Source organism: Pogona vitticeps, chromosome 4 (assembly GCF_051106095.1).
Source record: "Pogona vitticeps strain Pit_001003342236 chromosome 4, PviZW2.1, whole genome shotgun sequence".
NCBI classification, from domain to species: Eukaryota; Metazoa; Chordata; class Lepidosauria; order Squamata; family Agamidae; genus Pogona; species Pogona vitticeps.
This window is the reverse complement of record NC_135786.1, coordinates 61,797,844-61,819,324: the sequence shown is the minus strand read 5'-3', so window position 1 is coordinate 61,819,324 and position 21,481 is coordinate 61,797,844. Positions and strand designations below refer to the sequence as shown.

Here is a 21,481-nt window from a genome sequence, read left to right as displayed (position 1 = left end):
ACCAGCATTAGGGAAGAGGATTTTGGCCTCAGTAAAGATAAACTTTTTGGAGTATGTAAGGGTAACATACCTCTGCTACATATTTCCCTGATAAAGACAACTACACAAATGTACCTAAACTATGCATGAACTGTCATAATTAAGGAGAAATTAGAAAACAATTGGGTCTCAAAATTTCGGCAATGGCAGAAGTCTGTGACCCTAGGGGGTTGGTGCGGGGAATGAAACTGGCCCCCAAACCTACTGAATCTGTCTACTTCTGCATTAAGGAAACAGCTTGGAAACTTCATATGGCGAGAACAAGAACAGTAAATAGAATTAACATAGAGTAAAAATATCACTGACTATATGGGGAATACCGGCTCTGAGGAAACTATGGTTTCTATGCCTCCATGTCAAAGTTAGAAAAATTTAGTCATGTGAATTTTCCACATTATCTGCAAGGAACTATTCCTTCCTACAAAAAATTAAGGGTGCTGCATCTTTACTCTAGCCACATGCATTTCTGACCTATGGGATCAACAGCATGACATATTCCAGTTAATACTATAATCAGGATTAGGTGTGAGCGATGTACAAAAATGTAGACTATTAAACATTTGAGGTTCAGTAGAAACATTGTATCACAATACAGTGGTGCCTCGCTTAACGGGCGCTCCGTTTAGCAACGAAATCGCTTAGCGATGACTTTTTCGGAGCATTTTTGCACTTCGTTTAGCGATGGTCCCTATGGGTGATTTTCGCTTAGCGATGGTTGGGACCATGCTTCGCATAGCAATTAGATTTGGAGTCCCCTGTTTCTCTTAACGATGGTTTAAACAGCCTCATGTTTGCTGTTTTTTAAATGTTTTTCTGTTATTTATAAAGTTAAAGTTTACTGTTTAAAATGTTTGAAATCATAAAGTGCACTTAATAAACCCTTTGTTAACCAAATTAGACTTGTTCTGACTCTTTTTTAATTTGGTGTTTTATTTTTTTCCCCCATTGAGATGCATTGAATAGGTTTAATGTATTTCAACTGGGGAACCGCGTTTCGCTTAGTGATGTTTCCTATGCCGATTTTCGCTTAAAAACGGCAATTCGTTCCTATTGGAACGGATTATCCGGTTTTCAATGCATTTCAATGGGAAACCATGTTTCGCTTAGCGATGAAATTGCTTAGCAGTGATTTTTTCGGAACGAATTAACATTGCTAAGCAAGACACCACTATACTATTCTTCTCATACTCAACCTGCCATAAACAAACAAAGTGCCCCCAGCTGAGGAAGTCTGAAAACTAAGCACCTCCCTGCAGCAATCAAATAGATTGTTGAGAATCATGAAATAAAACTACAGATGCAGGAAACTCATCAAATTACAGTGACAAAGGAATCAAGTTAAAGATTTACAAAAATGGGTGTGGGTGCAACAAGGAGGGCTAGGATGCCTGGAACAAAACAGGCAATTAGGCTTTTATATAATGAAATTAAACAAATACTGAGACAACACAAGCAGACCTTCTACAGCTGTAATTTCTAAGGGAAATCGAATACGCCACACACAAAACCCACACATAGTGAGGCTTGTGAGAAGGTACACATTTCAGTGGACAAAGTGCTGTCTTTCCCAATGGTCAAAGGTGCACACTATTATCTTACATCTTAATCTCAACTACTTAACCTTAACTACTGATCATCCGTCAAGTACACAGTCATCCAGATTCCTCCACAAAGAGGTAAGAGGAATGAAAGAGTATCATTTATAACCTTAAATCAGCATTTAAGCCTGACTTCTTCACTAAATGAGATTTTCCCTTGGGGTATTTCAAATACAATCTGGGACAAACAATTAAGTTATGGACATTATGCACAACAAGCTGAAACTTTGATGAGGCAATGCACCAGTTTCCCAGTTGAAGGAATACGGAGACAAGCTCCCACAGAATCAAAAGGTTCAGAACAGACAGTTTAGTCAATCCTGACACAGAGCAAAAGGCTGACTGTAAGAAAGGAGCCAGGTGCACAGATAAAATTACATTCACCAATAAAACTCACAAAGGTCACATTTTGCCATAACTCATTCTCTCCTTTGCAGCCATTTTGCCTGTCACAGGGGAAGAAATAGAAGGAGGAAAAATAAGATGTGTTTGTCTGGGAGCCCTGAGGGCTGCTGTACTGGAGGTGTATGGCAGGTTGCTGAATTCTCATTTATCAGCCTTAAAAAAGATGGAGTGATAAATGCATAACCGGCCCTTTAATATTTTATGCAGGTACTAAAGTGACTTAGCTGTCAACTTCCATACATCACCAGCAGCAGATAAACCAGCTTCCGTCACTCCAAACTGGAAATTTTTACGATTTCATTCTCAACTTTCATTTTTTAAAAATATGAACAGAATCAATGAAACTGATTGGTTTGTGGATGCTCCTGTTTTCTTCAACTTTGGACAATATCCTTCTTGATCTATTTTCATTCATAAGTCCTACAATCCTATCCCGTTTTCATTGGAAAATAAATTTCGTTTCTGGCAGAAAAATCAACTTCCCAATTGCCATAAAAGGTAAGCAACTTGTCCATCATACAGTTTAGTAAAAATAAGGGAACACTTTGTCCCCAGATCTAAACTAGCCAGGAGCATCAAAGAGACTCCTCTTAAAGAATCTAATATTATTATTTATTTGATTAGTCATTTTGACCATATTAAAAAGTGTACAAATCACACAGATCCAAAATAAACAGCTAAAATGAGATAAAATACATTTCAATAGTAAAATATAAAACATGTACATATTTTAATTGAGTAAGTCACCCCTGCAGGGAATCTCTATTTGATCAATGTAATGAGATCTTATACCCGTAGTCTTAGATATAAATTTCGCTATACTGCGGACAACTTTCGTATTAGCACTCTGAAGAAAATACAAAAGTCTAAAAAAAAAAAAGAATCTAATAGATAAGAGTTAAAAGGGAAATTTATAGGAGCAATTTTGCTGCCTTTACTTTTTAAGATGTGATTACTTTTGTGCACATATATTCTGGTATGAAATGCACTGGTAACAGACAAACAGTTATGGATGCATAACGAAGACCAATACTGTGAAAAACACTAATTCTTTAGACGGTTCTTTATCCAAGTTTCTTTGAGAATATACCATATATGCCAAGCTGCTTTGAGGATCCTCACCACTCAACTTGAGGAAATGCATGTGTAGGTCATTCTAAAAAGATATGCATGGAAGTGATCTGCAAACAAGTAACAAGAGAGAGCCATAACCCATCTCACCAAGCCCTTGTAATGCTCCTCTTACCTCTGAATCCCCCCTCCAAGAGGGTGGTGGCACGTATCCTCTTATGTCCACACCACTCGTATTCTTCAAAGCGATTACCATTCTCATTCTCAACGTCAACAGAGTCATCCTCCATCATGCAGGAACCTTCCCTCTGAGCAGACAAAGAAAATAAAGCATTGAACATCATTATCTGAAAGAAACAACAGTAGGTAGTACTTCTACCGATGGAAACTATACAGACACAGCTAAATAATGGAGGAAGTAGCAGGGATATGCCGGTACAGAGCATCTGCAAAACTGAATGCAAATTCAGATAAAACAATGACTGATATTCATCATTTATTTAGGAATACCATTTTAATATTAGGAGAAAAGCTGAGCAAAAGTGAGCAATTCAGTCAAGTGGAATTAACTGTGACATGTTATTTAAGGGCAGCCACTGAATTCATGGCCAAAGCAGTACTTGAGTTTAGGTGTTCCTGGCCTATCCTCAGTATTTCATTTTCTGATAAAAAGCTGTACTGTAAAACAAAAGTCCTCCATACAGAGCACATTACCATAGTCTCTCGAGACTGAAGGGTGCCTATGATGAGAACAAAAGTTAACAAAATTCTTTCAGTGTACCTCTCTGCTATTGTGGGTGTTATCTGTCAAATTTAGAAAGTATTGAAACAAAGCAAAACCAAAAGGTTAGAAAAATTGTAAAGTACGGAAACACTGATGCCACTGAAGAATGATTCTTTAGCAAAGCTTGCATGCAGTCCAACTACCCTACTATTTACATATGTACCCTTCTAATCCTCTGTATATTGAATAATATGCCTAATAATGGAAATAAGAAATTTTCTATTTCAGGGATGTTGTATATTAATTACAGTTTGATGCTGATCTTGAAGCTTCTGATCAACTTAGCTACAGGCAATTGCTGTCAAGCTATCCGTGTGTCCTAACTGCTAAAAACAGCAGGCTCTGGTCAGCTATATCACTTTGTCATCAGATGCAACATGATTAGTATGTACTTTATCAAGTACGCACTCTACAACCTATCGAGTCTTTTCTATTCTATAAGAAAATAAGAACTAAAGTGCAATTGTCTCCAAACAAACTATATTGCCAGAGTGCTCCCAGTCACCTTCTTTTAAAATGGGAGATTAGGCATTTTGATAAATAATAAACATCTGATGTCAACAGATTTTATCGGAAGTTAGGAAATTGCTGTCATGTACTTGCCTAATTCCAATCCACTGTTTCAGCTGGGTTTTGCTGTATCATGGTTAAACCAATGACCAGCAGGAGGGGGAAAGTCTTCTCTCTAAGAGCCAAAAATAGTCACTGAGTCTGCTCTGCCTTTTCTTTTGAGAAGTTAGAAAGATTTATTCTTGCTACACTAGAAAAGTCACTGAAACCTTTAAGCCAGAAATCAGAGACAATGCTGAATAACAGCACTCAAGGCTGAGGTCTTCAGTCTGAAAACTTGGTTTTTACCAGTCCACCAAGAGAAGCAGGCACAGCAGAAGGTAGGAAGGTAGGAAGAAAGAAGTGAAAGGCAGCACAGATCCTTTAGTGCTTCTACCTTTGCAAGGCACTGTTCGACATGCCCACTCCTCTCCTCCTTGGATCCTGAGAGAGGCTGGCTGCAGAGGGGACATACCTGTCCTTCATCTTGCTTCCTTCGTTTCATTTTCCCAATTCGAGCTGTGCAAGGAAAGCATAGAGAAAAGAAACAAGAATGTTTTACATAGACATGATGCCTCAAGACAGATCTTGCTGTCTTCTCTATCCTCTCTTACTAGCATCCCCTCTGTTTCTTGCAAGTGTGAAAAATGTTTGATCATTTGTCTAATTAGAAAGGCAACTGCCTATGTGTCCAAGTTTTATCTCAACTACTTCAGAATCTTTAACACATTTAACCAAATTGCTGTCTGTGAACTATATTAGTCTAGCCATCCCATGGCACTTAAGTCAAACAAAGATTAAGCACTTTTCCCTCAATGGGACATGGCTGGCTCCATTATTCTTAGAACACATCTCCTCCTCTGGGAAAGGCAAGAAAAACTAGTTTTCCACTTATGTTGTTTCTACTGCAAATGTCAAATATTCTTTACGGGGTGCAGGATTCTAGTTATGTCTTTCTCCTGTCGGACCCACCCTGGGGAAAGATACATACACACATACACCTCTCCAAGTCCTAGTTTATTTTATTTTATTTTATTTTAGAATAACTTGACCAAAAAAAGCTGGTGTAAGATAAGGTGCCAAAAACATCTTTGTTGCAGATTAACATGTTTACCTGAAACTTGTTCTAAGAGAAGTTGCCCATTAATATAAAAGCATAATCCCTGTATCTTTGTAATCTGAATAGCTATAATTACAGAGTAAAACAGGGTTTTTCTCAACTCATTTGTATAAATTTTGCGCAATTATGAAAAACTTTATCTTTCTTTAAATAGTCCAAAATGAGTTAAAATACATGTGAGATTGTGAGTATTCAGTTCCATCTCATACACTCTCCACAAGTGAGAGTAACAATTTGAAGAGGAATGTCTTCTGACCCTGATGTTTCATATGTCAGTTAATATCCGATATTTCTGAAATAAAGGGAAGAAATCACAGATATGTGCAAGAGCTTCTAAATATTCAGTAATTTGAGGAATACTACAACAGGCTCAGAATATTTAGAAGATTTCATGTTGCATAACCCCTAATAGCTCCTCTACCTCTGCTGGTAATCCCTGTTCACTCCTAGAATTCTAGATTTAATTCCTTATTCTTCCAAGCTTTCAGAAACGCAGAATATGCACCTCTTATTTCATTCACCCATATGAAATTTAAAACTTTGGATACGTTTGTGTGTACATGCATTCCCACTCCCCCTGACTGTAGACACATGCAAGGGAAAGAAGATTTTATCCAGCTTACTGCTTAACATAAATAACCATTAATGGGGCAGAACATCCAGAAGATTTGCATTACACAACAAGATCAGTTGTTAAGATGGATGGATTTAGGAAAATATCATCAGACATTTCAATCACAGATAGGGAAACGAACAACTAAAATAATAAGTAATGTCAAAACTGATGTGAAGTAAAGAAAGAGCAAGGAAATTATTTCTGGAAACAAGAGATGACACAGCAGAGAAGTCTTTTAATGAAGTAACAATTATTGACACAATGAATCTCACTATGTGCTGGAAAAACTGTAATACTGTACGTTACAACAACTTTTCTGAAACAACAAAATGTTGCACTCTGTATATGAAAAAAGGACTTTATAACATTAAGAGAGGCTGCAAACTATAATCAATACAGATACAGGAAAAGGAAAAGCTGTTAGCAGACCAATGTTGGCCCAATAAAGATATCAACTTTCCTATTCGGCCTCTTTCACTGGAGGAAACATTTGATCAAACTCAAGTGCTTCCGGCTGAAAATATAGAATAGGCCATTGATCATACACAGGAAAAAAAAACACACTTCCCAAGTCACTTGATTCAGTCTCTCAATCTCTTGCCCTCTTACTCAGCTCCTCCCTTCCACATCTTAACAGCACAGGAAGGAGCTACACTCTGCCTGGGAATCTCCCTCCTTGCCCCCACCATCTATACACCTTTCACTGGAAAACTCAACATACAGCCTTGAGAACACTGTGTCCTGGATGCGACACACAAGCATTTTGCCTCACTTTTCTACAAATGGAGGAGAAAGCATGTTTCATGCACTTATTTCACAAATGTAGCTCCATCGTAAACAAACGTGTTATTAACAGTGTTTCTGCACAGTCATTTTTACAAGAAGAATGAGAGATCCAACATGTTAAATAGCAGATGAAGCTCCCTCAGTAAGGTGACTCTTAATCAAAAAACTTTTTATAAAATGAAACAAGAGTTTTGAAAATATTAAACAAAAGCTTGAAAAAGCTACTTTTTGGATTACAAGCCTGAGAATGCTAAAAGTCCAAAAATGTGTTTTTTTTTTTAATTTTATGTGAAAGCTTTTTTTCACTCATCTAGGCTGCTCCATCAAATCAACACTATGGCACATGAACAACTATCAAGTCTAGAGTCAAAGAGACTTTCTTCTCATATCCACCTGGCTCACATGTAGGTTTTCTTGCCATTCATTGGAATACAAAGCATGGCTTCAACCATATGCAACTTAAAAATATCTCTCACTGTCACCAGTGAGTACTGGGGTAACACTCCTGGTTGACTCCTAGTGGCATGATTTTAAAATACTGTATTGTTTGCTGTAAATGCTATGACATCACGTAACTTGCATCAAAGGCAGAGATAAAGATAATCAACACAGAATTTATGAAGCAGTCTGCATGAACTGAAGGCCAAGATATGCTTCTGTAGTGTCTACTTAATGAAAAACTTAGCATGTTATTCTTTTTATATATATACAGTGCGTTGCCATGACCTACACAGTATTAATGTGAAGGATTTGATTTTGTGCCTGGGTTACGGGATTTTCAGTGCCATCCAGAAAATACAAGGACCTTATTATTATGCACTCTCAGTAACTGAATCAACCTTGAAGACCTACAAGAGGTCTGGTAAATAAAAATGCTCTTTGCCCACAGTATTAGATCAGCATGAATGAAACAGTAAATACAGTGAGGAAGAACTTTTAAAAGTTTGTATTCCATTATCTTTTGCAGTAGCCCAATACTGGATCTCAAGCACAAGAGAGAAGAATCAGGACTGTTTCAAAGCCACTGTGAGCAGAATTTCCAATGGCTGCTACAGAGCTCAACTATCACTTCTAATCAACGTAGGAGGGATGGAGCAGCCCCAGAGGAAAGGGGGTGACTGCTGAGCTGTCCCGAAGGAGAACGGCTCAAAAGAACACACAAGTGAGACCAAGGTATTGTTAATTAGTGCTGATAGATGCAATCATTTCTAATTAGCTCACTAATCCTTCTCCTCTGTACTTCTGTGACAGAAGTAGAGGGGGAGGTGGGCTGGCTTGATTCTTCCGTACCCTCAAGTCAAAGATTTTGTTTTTTGTTTTTTAAATCTGAATAAAGCAGCAAGAAAAGAGACTTCCACTTAAACATCTCTGATTGCTGGTCTTTTTCCCCCGTATTCCCGTAACAAAGCTTATTTATTCTACCTCTCAACCAGAGATGCAAGGAGGTCACTCACTTTCATTAATACTACAATAATAATTATATCACTGGAGGGACTCATTGCACCAAGGTGTCCTTAATGTCAAGCAATCTTTCTCATCAAACTTTCATCTTCATTACAACCATTGTCCATTTTTACTATACCAACTCTGGAGCAAATAGGCAGGGTTCTAATCTTGCTGAGTCCCTGTGTCTTTTCCTTAGGTTTTGCATATTCTGCCTTGTTTCCCATGGCTCTGTGCCTTGGTAAACCTTCTTATACATAAGCATACAAATGATTTCTCAAAGTCTCCCAAAGACATGAACACTACATCTATCAAAGTAGCTAGAAACCTTGGAATTCATCTGCATCTTCCTGCCATACATAACTTGTATATCCTGGATCCATCTTGTCTGTTATTCCTACACTGAAAATCTGACCTCACATTCTGCATTCCACTTATCATGAATACTGTCATCTACAGCAGGGATCTGTGGCCCGGTACCAGTCTGTGGCCTTGGCAGGACCAGGCTGCAGAGACAGATCTCGTGCGTCCCACACACATGCACATACCCCCATGCACGCACACACCCCTACGCACACATGCATGGAGGCATGCCCCCCATGCACGCACAGATGTACTCCCGCACGCATACACACACGCACAGATGCCCCCCCCCAGTCAAACCAGTCCTTGATGTCAAAAAGTTTGGGGACCACTGATGTAGAGGGAAGACCCAGTATGTGTCCCTTTTCTTCTGCTAAGCTTGTTTTTTCTTGCCCTCTGTTCTTCCTACAATTCCTGGCTGGTGCCACATCCACTTGCTCCTGCTGAATCCCCAAACCTGCAATGTTTCTAACCTGGTAACAACTGTTTGCCCAACATTATTACTTCAAGTCCAAACCAATCTGTTTGTTCTAGTTCCCTGAACTTCTCAAGAACTCATTGATGTATGAGCACTTTGTTTGGTGTGAATTTGGAAACAACCTACATAACTATAACCTCCCAAATAAACTAATGGCTCAATATGCCATTTACACACTGTCAAACTCTATAATCTATTTTTTCCCTTAAAATTAATAAAATACTATTAAAGTTAATCACTCACTATGCAATGTATGTAAAAATGCATATTTTATAAAACACAGACAAATTTTCATGTGGATTACCCATGACTGTGGGAAAAATAACACAATGCTTATGAATGAACATATGAAACTGACAGGGAGGGAGATAGGAATTTCCTGAGGTGAAATATGGATTTCTACTAATAGAACCATTTTGTTTGAGGGACGAAGGAGGGACACGAAAGGAACATCATGCTCATACAATGAATACAAGGCGAAGCTTAGTAATCTACCAACTTGAATGAGACCTCTGCTTACACAGAGCCTGCAGTGGAGAAGGTCTCAGATAGCTGAGGTTAACAGGTTACAATGTGTACATTAGCAGAATTCTTAAGATCAAACTACATGGTGTTTTGTTCAACAGGACTCTACTGCTGTGTTTCTTCTAACACACACACAATTCTATCTACCAATTCTTTCTGACTCTTAGCAACTCGACATGTTACCTTGAACACATTATTAGTCTTGCAAAGCTGTTTTATTCATAAGAAAGGAAAGAAAAAATATATAAATATTACCATATAGGGATAGAAACAGTCATAATCCACTACCTAGCAGCAGTGACAAAAATGCGAACAAAACATCCCTCACATATTTGTTCTGCCTATTTCTGTAAATCAACTCATTCTATAAACTTCTTTGTCAATTCACTCCATGATCATTCTAATCTTAGTTTCCTGCAACGACATTTCTCTTATCTCATTTCACTGTGTTCTACTACTGTGGATTAAAGTTCACTTCTATTTTTACAGCTGCTTTTGCTGCTCTACCCTACTCTTCTCTGAAAACCATTAAAAAGGTAAAGGTTCCCCTTGACAATTTTTGTCCAGTCGTGTTCGACTCTAGGGGGCGGTGCTCATCCCCGTTTCCAAGCCATAGAGCCAGCGTTTGTCCGAAGACAATCTTCCGTGGTCACATGGCCAGTGCGACTTAGACAAGGAATGCCGTTACGTTCCCACCGAGGTGGCCCCTATTGATCTACTTGCATTTGCATGCTTTCGAACCGCTAGGTTGGCGGGAGCTGGGACAAGCGACGGGCGCTCACTCCGTCGCGTGGATTCGATCTTACGACTGCTTGGTCTTCTGACCCTGCAGCACAGGCTTCTGTGGTTTAGCCCACAGCGCCACCACGTCCCTCTGAAAACCATTACCTGCTAGAATTCTCTCAACAATCGTCAAAATACTTAATGCTGCACAAGAAATACTAAATAATTTTTCAGCAAGTCCTCACAAAAGCACAGAGTGCTACTTTTGTCCTCTGAAGATGCCGGCCGCAGAAACTGGTGAAATGTTAGGAAGAACAACCTTCAGAACACAGCCAAAGAGCCCGAAAAACCCACAACAACCATTAGATCCCAGCCGTGAAAGCCTTCGCGAATACATCCTCACAAAAGATTATCAATAACAACAAAAAAGAGAAAACATTTGGGGAAAGGCAGACTTACTCAGTACTGTGAGGGTTCCAAAGAAACAACCAATGAGATTTTAAAAAATAAATAAAAATAAAACAGTAAATGATTCACAAAAGCACAAAGTAAGTCAGAAAGGAAGTTTAGCATATAAAGTATAATGATTTCAGCCAGTTACATTGGGGAGGAGGGGGAAAGGATTTTATTTCTGTTTATGGACTAGGAAATATCTAAAACTACCCCCACCAAAAAAAGATGAACAAAAAGTACAAGAGTTCATTAAGTTTATAGCACAGGCTGTTAAGAGCTGTCATGCAAGGTCTGACTAAACAATATCAATAAGACTTCAAGGAAAATCTATCAACATAACCTCCATTCATGTCTATGCTCCCACTAAAGATGCTGAAGGGAGGTCCAGAAGGAAAGAAGAATGCTGAAGGAAGGTCCAGAAGGAAAGAACGAGGAACAGAGCCTTCTCGGCAGTGGCCCCTCACCTTTGGAATAACTTGCCAATCGAGATCTGCCTGGCTCCCTCTCTAGGTGTTTTCAGGAATAAACTTAAAACCTGGCTATTTGTGCAGGCTTTTCCTCCTGCCATATCTTAATTACTTATACTTCGCCATCTTGGACTTATATGTTTTTGGTTTTATTAGTTTTAAATTTGTAAACCGCCCAGAGTAGACCCTTGGTCTAGATGGGTGGATAGAAATCTAATGAATGAATGAATGAATGAATGAATGAAAGAAAGAAAGAATCTTTTTTTGCATATATCCAGGTTGAAACATCACATAGCAAAACAAGATATACTGATAATCACTGGTGACTTGAATGCAAAATTAGGACATAAAGCAGAACCAAATATTGCTGCAGAATATGGCCTAGAAATCAGAAATGAAGCAGGAGTGGCTCACAGACAACCTGTTCTTGTTGCAAATAAATGCTTCCAGTAACCAAACAAATTGACCATACATACAGACATCACCAGCCAATATAGAAATCAAATAGTCTATATTAATAGTTCCCAACCTTGAGCAACCCAGGTGTTCACGGGCTGCAACTCCAAGAAGCCTTCATCATTAGCTGTGCTGGCCACGGTTTCTGGGAGCTGCAGTCCAAGAACACCTGGGTTATCTAGAGTTGGGAGCCACTGGAGTACATAATTGGAAGTAGGAGAAGCTGTATTATCTCTGCCAAAACAGATTGTGGTACTGATATCAAATTGTTTCTACCAAAAATTCAAACAAAGTTGAGAAAAACACACTAAAAGAATTCTAGTGACAAAATATAATTTAAATAATATTTCTGATCAAGTTCCAGCACTATACTCAACTGACTATGAACTCGAAGAACTGTGGATTGAAATCAGAGATATTATCAGGAAAGAATGCAAAAAGCCAATTCTGTTAGCTAAAAGACAAGAAAACCTAGATGGATGACGGAAACAAAACACTAAGTGTTAAGGTCAGATGAAAAGCAAAAAAGAGAGTCAAAATTCCGAATGCAATTTTTCAGCTACCATCACCTAAAGACAAAGTGAACCATTGCAATAATCAGTGGAGAGAAACAAAAGAGAACTACAAAAGGAGTAAAAGGAGATCTCTTTCATAAGATCCCAGAAGTCAAAGGGAAATTTAAGATCAAGAGGAAGAAGAAAATTCAACTATTAAGATCAACTATTTGACCGGGGAAAGAAATAGAAGGTGGAAAAATATGTTTATTATATAGAAGAGATGCTAAGATGACAGATTCCTCTGAAGAATTATGTGAGGAAGAACTTAGAATTTTACAAAGTGAAGTTAAAGCTGCTTTCAAAGCATTTGGAAGAAATAAATCAGCAGGAGCAGATGGGATACCAATAGAATATACTGTTCCCCTAGAAAGGAGTTGTCAAGTACTGCAGTAACTATATGCCAGAATCATCAACATAATTGTTATTTCCAGTTATTATGTACAGATGTAAAAACTGGACAGTGAAGACATATTTACTATTACATACACTGTAAGATTTGAAAAACATGGTATATAATGGCTAATTCGAACTGAAAGCTTTTGATTGCCTCCTTGGGGCAATGTGTTAGTTTGCCCATATTTCAATCCAAATAAGCTGAAGGTTTACTGAAATCTGTTCTCATAATACTAAACTAAGGAGATGGCATTCAGAATTTTTTTTAACTTCAACTCTCAGAATTGTCCAAGAATTCCAGAATACACATCTACAGACATATATATTTCAGTCTCCTGGATCAGAGGGTTGTCTCAGAAAGTGCATGGCCTAGCTCTGGCCCACTTCCCAATGTTAATTTAAAAAAACCAAAACTGTTGCAGTGCTTCCTGGGAACTGTAGTCCTACTGCCCTTTAGGCTCTGTGTCAGGTTCCTCATGAAGAACTACAATGTCCAGGAAATACCACAGCAATTTCCTTTTTTTGTACGTTAACAAAACAACAGAAAGTAGGCCAGAGTTAGGCCATGCAGCCTCTGAGACAAGGCCTTGTTCCAGGTGAGCAAAATGTAAGTGTGAATTTGTGGCCTAGAACTCCCAGAATTCTGCCTAGGAATTCTTGGGAGTTGAGAGTCCAAAAACTCCAAACGGTACATCCCTACTGTTTTTAGAATCTTTTATTTAGAATAAAAGATATGCAGTATGTTCGGGAAATGGTGGTCCGATTTCAAAAATCACCATGAGCATATTAAAGCTCTTGGAAAAATATTAGTATTTCTCCAACAGGCATCTCCAGTAGCAGTTCCAAGTGCCACAAGGGAATGAATCTGAGACGATCAATAGATGGAATGCTACAATGGCATCCATTAATCATACACTGAGATTATTCAGTAGTATAAAGACTTCTATGGTTTCTCTATGTGAAAGGCAAATCACGTGTATTCACCATGCAGTGCACAACCCTCGTTAATCTTAATTCAAGAGCTCTTTCTTGCAACTGACATAGAAAGCATCACCAACATACATCTTACATTACTGAAGCTTACTGGCATTCAGATATGAATGGATATGTTGCTTTTCCTCTGCAATGTCAGGATAATTTACAGTTGACTTTGAGGAACAGCATTTTCATTTTTCCTACTTTTGACTGAGTATAATTCATTTCTGGGCACTAATAACAAAAATGAAATTAGTTAAAATAAAGAGTTACTACGTAACTTTTGCAAAATAAATAAATGTGATGTTATGCAATTATTAATGTATTTCACAAACAAAAAGTAAAACTGCTAAGCAGTGAGATTACACTGAGTGCAAAGATGTTCCATATACAATGTATGCCATCACCTCCTCAGGTATTTATTAACATCTACTTTGAAACTGCAACCAATCTATGTTAAAAGAAAGATGGTCACAGCTTCCAAAAGAATCAAGGAGAAATATAACGGATTAGGAATAAAAGTGACATATGCAAGCTTGAAAAATTTCCTCACATTTAGCCACAGATGCCAGTAAATGAAAAAATAAATAAATATTGGGCCTATCCGACACTCATGTTACAAGACACTCTCCCAGAAGCAATAGAGTGGGGAATAGTACAGGTGCCATACTTACCATTCAGTCGGGTCTGTCTATTTGCTCTCACTCGCAGGAAGGTCTGAGAGGAAAAGACAAGAACAAAGGAAGCATTAGGATCTTACTAGTGAAAAATAATAAAGTTTTAAACTCATTCTGAGAAAAAGTTTGGTGGGCAGCAGGGATGATATAAACACATAACACTGCCATGCATCTTATGAGTTCCCATTTTGGGGGCTGCTTCCCTTTTCCATTTACCAGTTCAAATCACCATTAAAGTTTAATAGTCTTCACAAAACTTTCTCAAATGTAAGCATGCCCACCTTTCTTCACATAGAGCTAAAGGACCTTCATATAAAAAAAATACACAACCCATCCTAACTTCTTGGGCAGTTCCACATCCTTCCACTCTCATAAGCCCTAAGACGACAAGAAAGGCTACAACCTATTATCAAATGTTAATATAGCTGTATGTATATTAACAATCTTTCAAAAGACTGTTGTATGTATATTGAAACAATCTTTCAAAATGAGCTCACTTTAGCCAACACTTTCCAGACACCAAAGAAAAAAACTCCATCCTATTGACTCACTTCCACATTCGTGTAAATAAAACCCGTCCTACCTGGTCCCTAGTGGGGGCCGTTCTCGGCTCACACGAAAAGATTCCCTCCAAATTTACCACATGTAAAGACCATTCCTACTCTAAGGAATGATAGCCCAACCCCCGCAGGTCGGATGTAAACAAGCCCCATTTCTTCCCCTAGATATAGCTGGCTCCAGCCCCAGAGATGCCCCGGCCCCACAGACGCGCCCTGTCTGCACCTCCTCCCGGCCACCGGGTTCCCTCCTCTCGCTCTGCATGGCCGGGGATGAGGGCGGATACGGGCAACGGCCCCGGCACCTGCACTCAGCTCCCTGCAACAGCGGTCGCCGCCATATTAGCTGCGATCATGTGACGAGCCGTCGCGGCCTGCGTGAGGTGAGAGTTCAGGGAGAGGAAGTTGTTCTCATGGCAACGGAGAAACCGGCCGCTAGCTGAACCGGGGTCTTTCCGCCAGAACGCTGCTTCCTTCACACCACCTACTCTAACTCAGTGCACTGCTGCAGGATACCTACCCAAGCCCTTCCAATTATAACAGCAGTCATGACAGCCTGGACTCCAGAAACACAGACGCCTGATCCCCGTCCCCGTCCATTAGCAACGGGAATCAATCCCCCCTTCACTGTTTATAGTTCCCACAGAGAAGACTGAGAAACTTCCTGCTCTTATCCGCAAAAATAAAATTTCCCCATGATGAAAAGGACTTGTGTAATTTGGAAAGGGTTATGAAAGGGAAAAATCCACCTATTTATATATTTTATTTTTAATGTATATATATTTAAGTGACCTTCATTCACGTGGTTGACTTGGTAGTACAATCAAAATTATCATACAATATGCAATAAATGTTTACAAAATTCTAAATTTTGTGTGGGCCATTTGCAAAGAACACAAATATACATGGTAGGAGGGGAAAATGCATTTGTGTGTGCTCTTCCCCAAGCAGACAGAAGTTCCAAAGCAATTACTTTCTAGGAAATGTTTCTCCGGAGAAGGTAAAAAGGTTCCCCTTGACAATTTTTGTCCAGTCGTGTTAGACTCTAGGAGGCGGTGCTCATCCCCGTTTCCAAGCCATAGAGCCAGCGTTTGTCCGAAGACAATCTTCCGTGGTCACATGGCCAGTGCGACTTAGACACAGAACGCTGTTACCTTCCCACCGAAGTGGTCCCTATTGAGCTACTTGAATTTGCATGCTTTCAAACTGCTAGGTTGGCAGGAGCTGGGACAAGCGCCGGGCGCTCACTCCGTCGCGTGGATTCGATCTTACGACTGCTTGGTCTTCTGACCCTGCAGCACAGGCTTCTGCGGTTTAGCCCACAGTGCCACCATGTCCCTCCGGAGAAGAGAGTGCTAAAAATAGAGTGGCTACTTATGCTCATTATACACTCCGATCCCTAAGAAAGGAGATGCCAAGGACTGCAGTAACTATAGGACCATTGTTTTAATTTCCCCATGTAAACAAAGTGAAGCTTAAGATGGTGCAAGACCTTATTTGGAGTGAGAAATGCCTGATGTTCAAGCTGGATTTCAAAAAGGAAAAGGCACTCCATATTGCTAGCTACTGGAGATCAAAGAGTTTAAGAAGATCAGTCTATGCTTTATAGACTACAGCAAAGCCTTCGACTGTGCAGATCATGAGAAACTACAGATTGTTCTGAAAGAAAAGGGTGTGCCTCAGCACTTGATTGTCCTGATGCATAACTTGTATCATGGACAAGAAGCTACTGTTAGAGACAGAATGGCTTCCTATGGGCAAAGATGTCAGACAAGGGTGCATTTTATGCTCTTCTCTGTTCAATCCATAAAAAAAAAACTGGATTAGAATCAGATTAAGGAGGAGTGAAAACTAGTGGAAGAAACATCAATAATTCAAGATATGCAGATAACACCACCTTGCTGGCAGAAAGCAGCAACGACTTACAACTTCTTTTAGAGAAAGTAAACAATTAAAGTACCAAAGCAGGAGACAAAAATCATGACTACAGAAGAACCACACAACTTTAATTTTAACAATGAAGAAATTGGAATAGTTAGAGATTTTGCATATCTTGATTCAATCATCAATACAAATGAACACTACAGCCAAGAAATCAGAAGATGACTGAGACTCAAAGGGTAGCAATTAAGGAATTAGAAAGCATCATCAAGTGTAAGAATGCATCACTGGAGACCAAGATCATCCACACTCTTATATTTCTGATCACCATGTATGAAAGCTGGACACTTAAGAAAGCTAACAGGGAAAAAATGATTCATTTGAAACAAGGTGCTGGATGAGAGCTTTGTGGTTATCCTGAACTGCCAGAAAGACAAACAAGTGGCTCCTACATCAAATCCAGGCTGAACTATCTCTGAGGGCAAAAATATGCTGAGGCTGTCCTACTTTGGGTACATCATGAGAAGGCAAGATTCTCTGGAAAAGACAATGATGCTGGGAAAGGTTGAAGACAGCAGAAAAGAGGAAGAACAAATACAAGATGGATTAACTCTAATGGAAGCCACAGGTTTGAATTTACAAGAACTGAGTAGAGCTGTTGAGGACAGGACATTTTGGAGACTGATCATTCATAGGGTTGCCACAAGTCAGAAGCAACTTGATGATATGTAACAACTGCTACTTCTTACATCTTGCCCAGTATTGCACTATTTAATTTGCAGTAGTGTCTCTGATTTAGAATAAAAGAATGGCTGGTGTTTTTGGCCAGGAATGCTAGGAAGACATACTGTATTTGTCCCAAAATACAAAATCATAAGTGAAATAAAAACTATGTCTTAATGGTCATATGTACACATCTATGGAGAGATTTGTACAAAGGAGATGAGAGGCTTTAGAAAGGGAATTCTTGAGGTCCCACATTATTGGCATTTTGAAATTATATCCCACAATTTCCCCAAAAAGCAAATCATGGACTATTATTTACCAAGGACTTGGTAGTGGAAGATAAAATTCAGCTGTTCAAACTGTGTAGAACTATGAACCACAAAAGCTCACAATGTCTGAAGCTAGGGCACCTTACTTTTTCAGTTGACCTTTTGTGTGGCCTGTATCTCTAAATAAAAGTTTCATTACCTGGGGTCTTAAGAATGCTCTCAAATAAAGTCAGTCAGAAAGCATTAGCAGTTGAGCAATGGATGAGAAACTAGAATATTTTATACACACATTATAACTGGACAAGGGCAATCTGTCTTGATAACAAATTGCTTTTATATCTGTTCAGACAGACATACCACTTGTGCAGGAAGCTATGTGAATCTTGCACACTAAAATGCCATCCAGTAAATTGTTTGGAATGTGTAATCTATGAAAACACGGCTTCCCACCCACCTCAAGTGTGTTCAAAATATAATTGTAAAAGAGGAAAAACAACAAGTGGTCAATATGTTTCAACTTTTATAAACTCTGAAACACCAGCAATCCTGTCAAAAGTTAGTAGAAGTATTTAGCTCCTGAGAACTGGAGCTCCCTACAGGGACAAGATGAACAAAGAAGTCTTACCAAATGTAAAATGTTAGTGGACAAAATAGTCATTATTTTATTGTTTAGACATTGAAGTCACAGTCAGTGATTGCAAGAATAATAAATCTATAGAATAGTCTTCATCTAGACTTCCAGGGTCTATATCCTGCAAAGACTCGAGATAAGTTATTCACTTTGATCCCATTAGCAATCCTACTGAAGCTATCAAAACCATCCAAGTGTTTAAAGCCAAACATGTGTGACAGTGCTTCAGACCTGAGACCTAAATTGCTAAAGTCTGCAGAACTTTTAAAAACCTTAAGCCTCTTCAAATGCTTTCTCCTAAACCTTTGAATTATTTCAATATACTAGATGTTTCCTTATTTTCTTTCACAAAATCTAGTTTGCACAGCATGCAGGAAAACAACACCCACCTTAAAAAAAGGGAAGGGGAGGAGTAATACCTTAGATATGACATTTGGGACCTTAAGAGATAAGATTTGGGTGGGCTCTGCATCCCTGCATTTGTCTAATGTTTATTCTTTTTTGCTTGTACTGATACTTCTCTATTTTCTACATCTGTCTTTGAAGGTGGTACCTATCATGCAAACAATTTACTGAGCCCAATTCTTTGATAAAATTACTGTTGTCTGTCTCATGTAGTTCTGCTTCCACTGAATTTACTTAATTGTAAGTCATTATACATTAAAATTAAGATAAATAGATACAGAAATAGGTATTCCAGTTTTAGAAGAGGAGAAATTTAAGTATTTGAATCTCCTTCAAATTTCTGCTTTCCATTTGATTTCTAATTAGCACGTATGTATATAAAGATTACATTGCCATTAAAATACACAGCAAATACCTTGTACATGTCACAAACTGAAGTATGAATTAAATACTTTACATTTTACACGTTAAGATAGACCAGAGGCAAAAATAGAATTAAAGTACGCATTGTCAAGGTTCTGAGAACAGAGGAAGGAAAAGGTAATTTTTGCTTTAAATGAACTCTCAGCTGGCAGCTTCGTTCTAGTACACTGAACTTCTTCTTTAGAAGCTTTATCCACATTATTTGATGCACTTGAGTTGCCAATAGACTATCCCTCAGTGGCTCCAGTAAGAACACAGCACTTCACAATTTACTAGTCTTTTCTTTTCTGTGTATGAAATTCAGTAACATTATCTTGGAGTTTAGGAAGTACCACAGGGAATTCCTTTGTTCTCTACCATCTAAGAACATCTTCTGAAGATGTGTGTAATGAATTTTTGGAAGACCTTCGTCCAGCTGCACAGTCTCAGAGCACCCCCAAAGAAAGGAATGGTAAACCAGTTCTGAGTACTGTACTCTATACCTAAAAACCCTAGAAATTCCAATACATTGGAATTGACTTGATGACACATTATTGTTATTACTAAACATCAGGGCACATGAAAATTAGCTATAAACTAAATCACAGAATCATAGCATGATGGAGTTGGAAGGGGCCATCAAGTTCAGTCCCTTGCTCAATACAGGAATCCTGTATTGATAAGGGAGACATAAATAAAAGATTGGCAAAATATGATAAATAAATTTTGTAATGGTAGAAGACCTAGTATAAATAAAAATTATGATATCAACCTCCAAAAGAGGGAGAGCTGGGTCTTCCTAATATAAACTTTCATTATTTGGTTAATCAACTAATTCATCCTGGTATTATATCTTCCCCAGATACTTTAATTTGGGTTAGCTTGGAAACACAAAAATATAATAATATAGAGAATCTTATTTTCAGGAGAAATAGTAAGATTTGAATAAAAGAAATTAAAAATGCCTTTTAAAAGTATATTGCAAATTTGGATTAAACACAGACAAATAATTTCCCCATAAATTTCTCCTTCTTAAGAAGTTTTTGAAATAATATGGGAAACAGATTTAGTTAAGGAAATAAGTACTGACATACAGAATCATATATGGAAAAAGAGAATTATAAAATCCATGTCTGTCAAAATAAAGGGAAATTTTAATAAAATGATATGGAAATTGTATTTGACAACTGAAACTAAATATTATCAATTCTAGATATTCTAAAATATTCTGGAGATGTGGACAAGACATAGGTACTTGTTTTCATATGTGATGGGAGTGTGAAGTATTGAAATTTTGCAGTTAGATTTTAAAGAAATTGAAAAAAAATTGTACAAATAACAATAGAGAACAGATCCTGCCCCCTCCTCCTTATGACAATCTTTCAAGTATTCTAAGAGTGCTATCATATCTTCTAAACATGCTCATTTTTTTCCTGTCTGTCCTCAGAGGGTTTGGTTTCCAGTCCCCTGATCAACTTTGTTGCCCTCCTCTGAACTTGCTCCAGTTGGTCGGCATCCTCTTTAAAGTGCAGTATCCAGAACTAGACACAATACTCTAGATGAGGCCTAACCACAGCCAAATAGAGGGGAACTAATACTGTACTTAACAGGATTTGGAGACTGTACTTCTCTGTTAATGCAGTCTAAAATAGCACTTATCTTTTTGCAGCCATATTTTACTGTTGCTTATATGCAATTTGTTGTCTACAATAATGCCGAGATCCTTCTTGCATGTATTGTAATATAACTGAACCAAGTATCCTCCACCTTGTAATTGTGCAATTGGGTTCTTTCTCTCCTAGGTGTAGAATTTTGTACTTATTCCTGTTAAATGTCATTCTGTTGTTTTCAGCTCACCACTCAAGCCCATCAAGATCTTTTAGAATTTTGTTTCTGTCTTCCAGGGTACTATACTGTATTATCTGCAAATGTAATAAGCATTCCCTAAAACCCCTCATCAAAGTCATTTTAAAAAAATGTTGACAACTACCAAGCCCAGGACTCCACTTGTTATCTCCTCCCAGTCTGAGAAGGCACCATTAATAAGTGCTACTCCTGTCCTCTGAAGATGCCAGCCACAGAGACTGGCGAAACGTTAGGAAGAACAACCTTCAGACATGGCCAAAGAGCCC

The 21,481-nt window shown here is 38.4% G+C and overlaps 1 protein-coding gene and 1 long non-coding RNA gene across 13 annotated transcripts in view; one reads left to right on the top strand and one right to left on the bottom strand.

The window, feature by feature from the left end:
* RNF220 (ring finger protein 220) overlaps window positions 1-21,481 on the bottom strand; it is a 362,501-nt gene that overhangs the window by 80,314 nt on the left and 260,706 nt on the right. For 6 of the 12 annotated variants that reach the window (XR_012086369.2, XM_020783272.3, XM_078392818.1 and 3 more), the window contains 3 exons: window positions 14,476-14,518; window positions 4,844-4,965; window positions 3,289-3,421 (listed from right to left, as the gene is read on the bottom strand). Coding sequence is in view for 11 of the 12 variants with exons in the window: in XM_020783272.3 (XP_020638931.1) it covers window positions 3,289-3,421; window positions 4,844-4,965; window positions 14,476-14,518 (298 nt within the window). In the remaining variant the exon portion in view is untranslated. Of the gene's footprint in view, window positions 1-3,288; window positions 3,422-4,843; window positions 4,966-14,475; window positions 14,519-15,061; window positions 15,202-15,261; window positions 15,420-21,481 lie in introns of those variants that run through there. The other 6 variants (XM_072997529.2, XM_078392819.1, XM_078392820.1 and 3 more) reach the window with 3 other exon arrangements.
* LOC144589030 (uncharacterized) lies at window positions 2,421-8,054 on the top strand. Its single transcript, XR_013544874.1, has 2 exons — window positions 2,421-2,540; window positions 7,936-8,054. It is a non-coding gene; the product is annotated as an uncharacterized LOC144589030 (long non-coding RNA).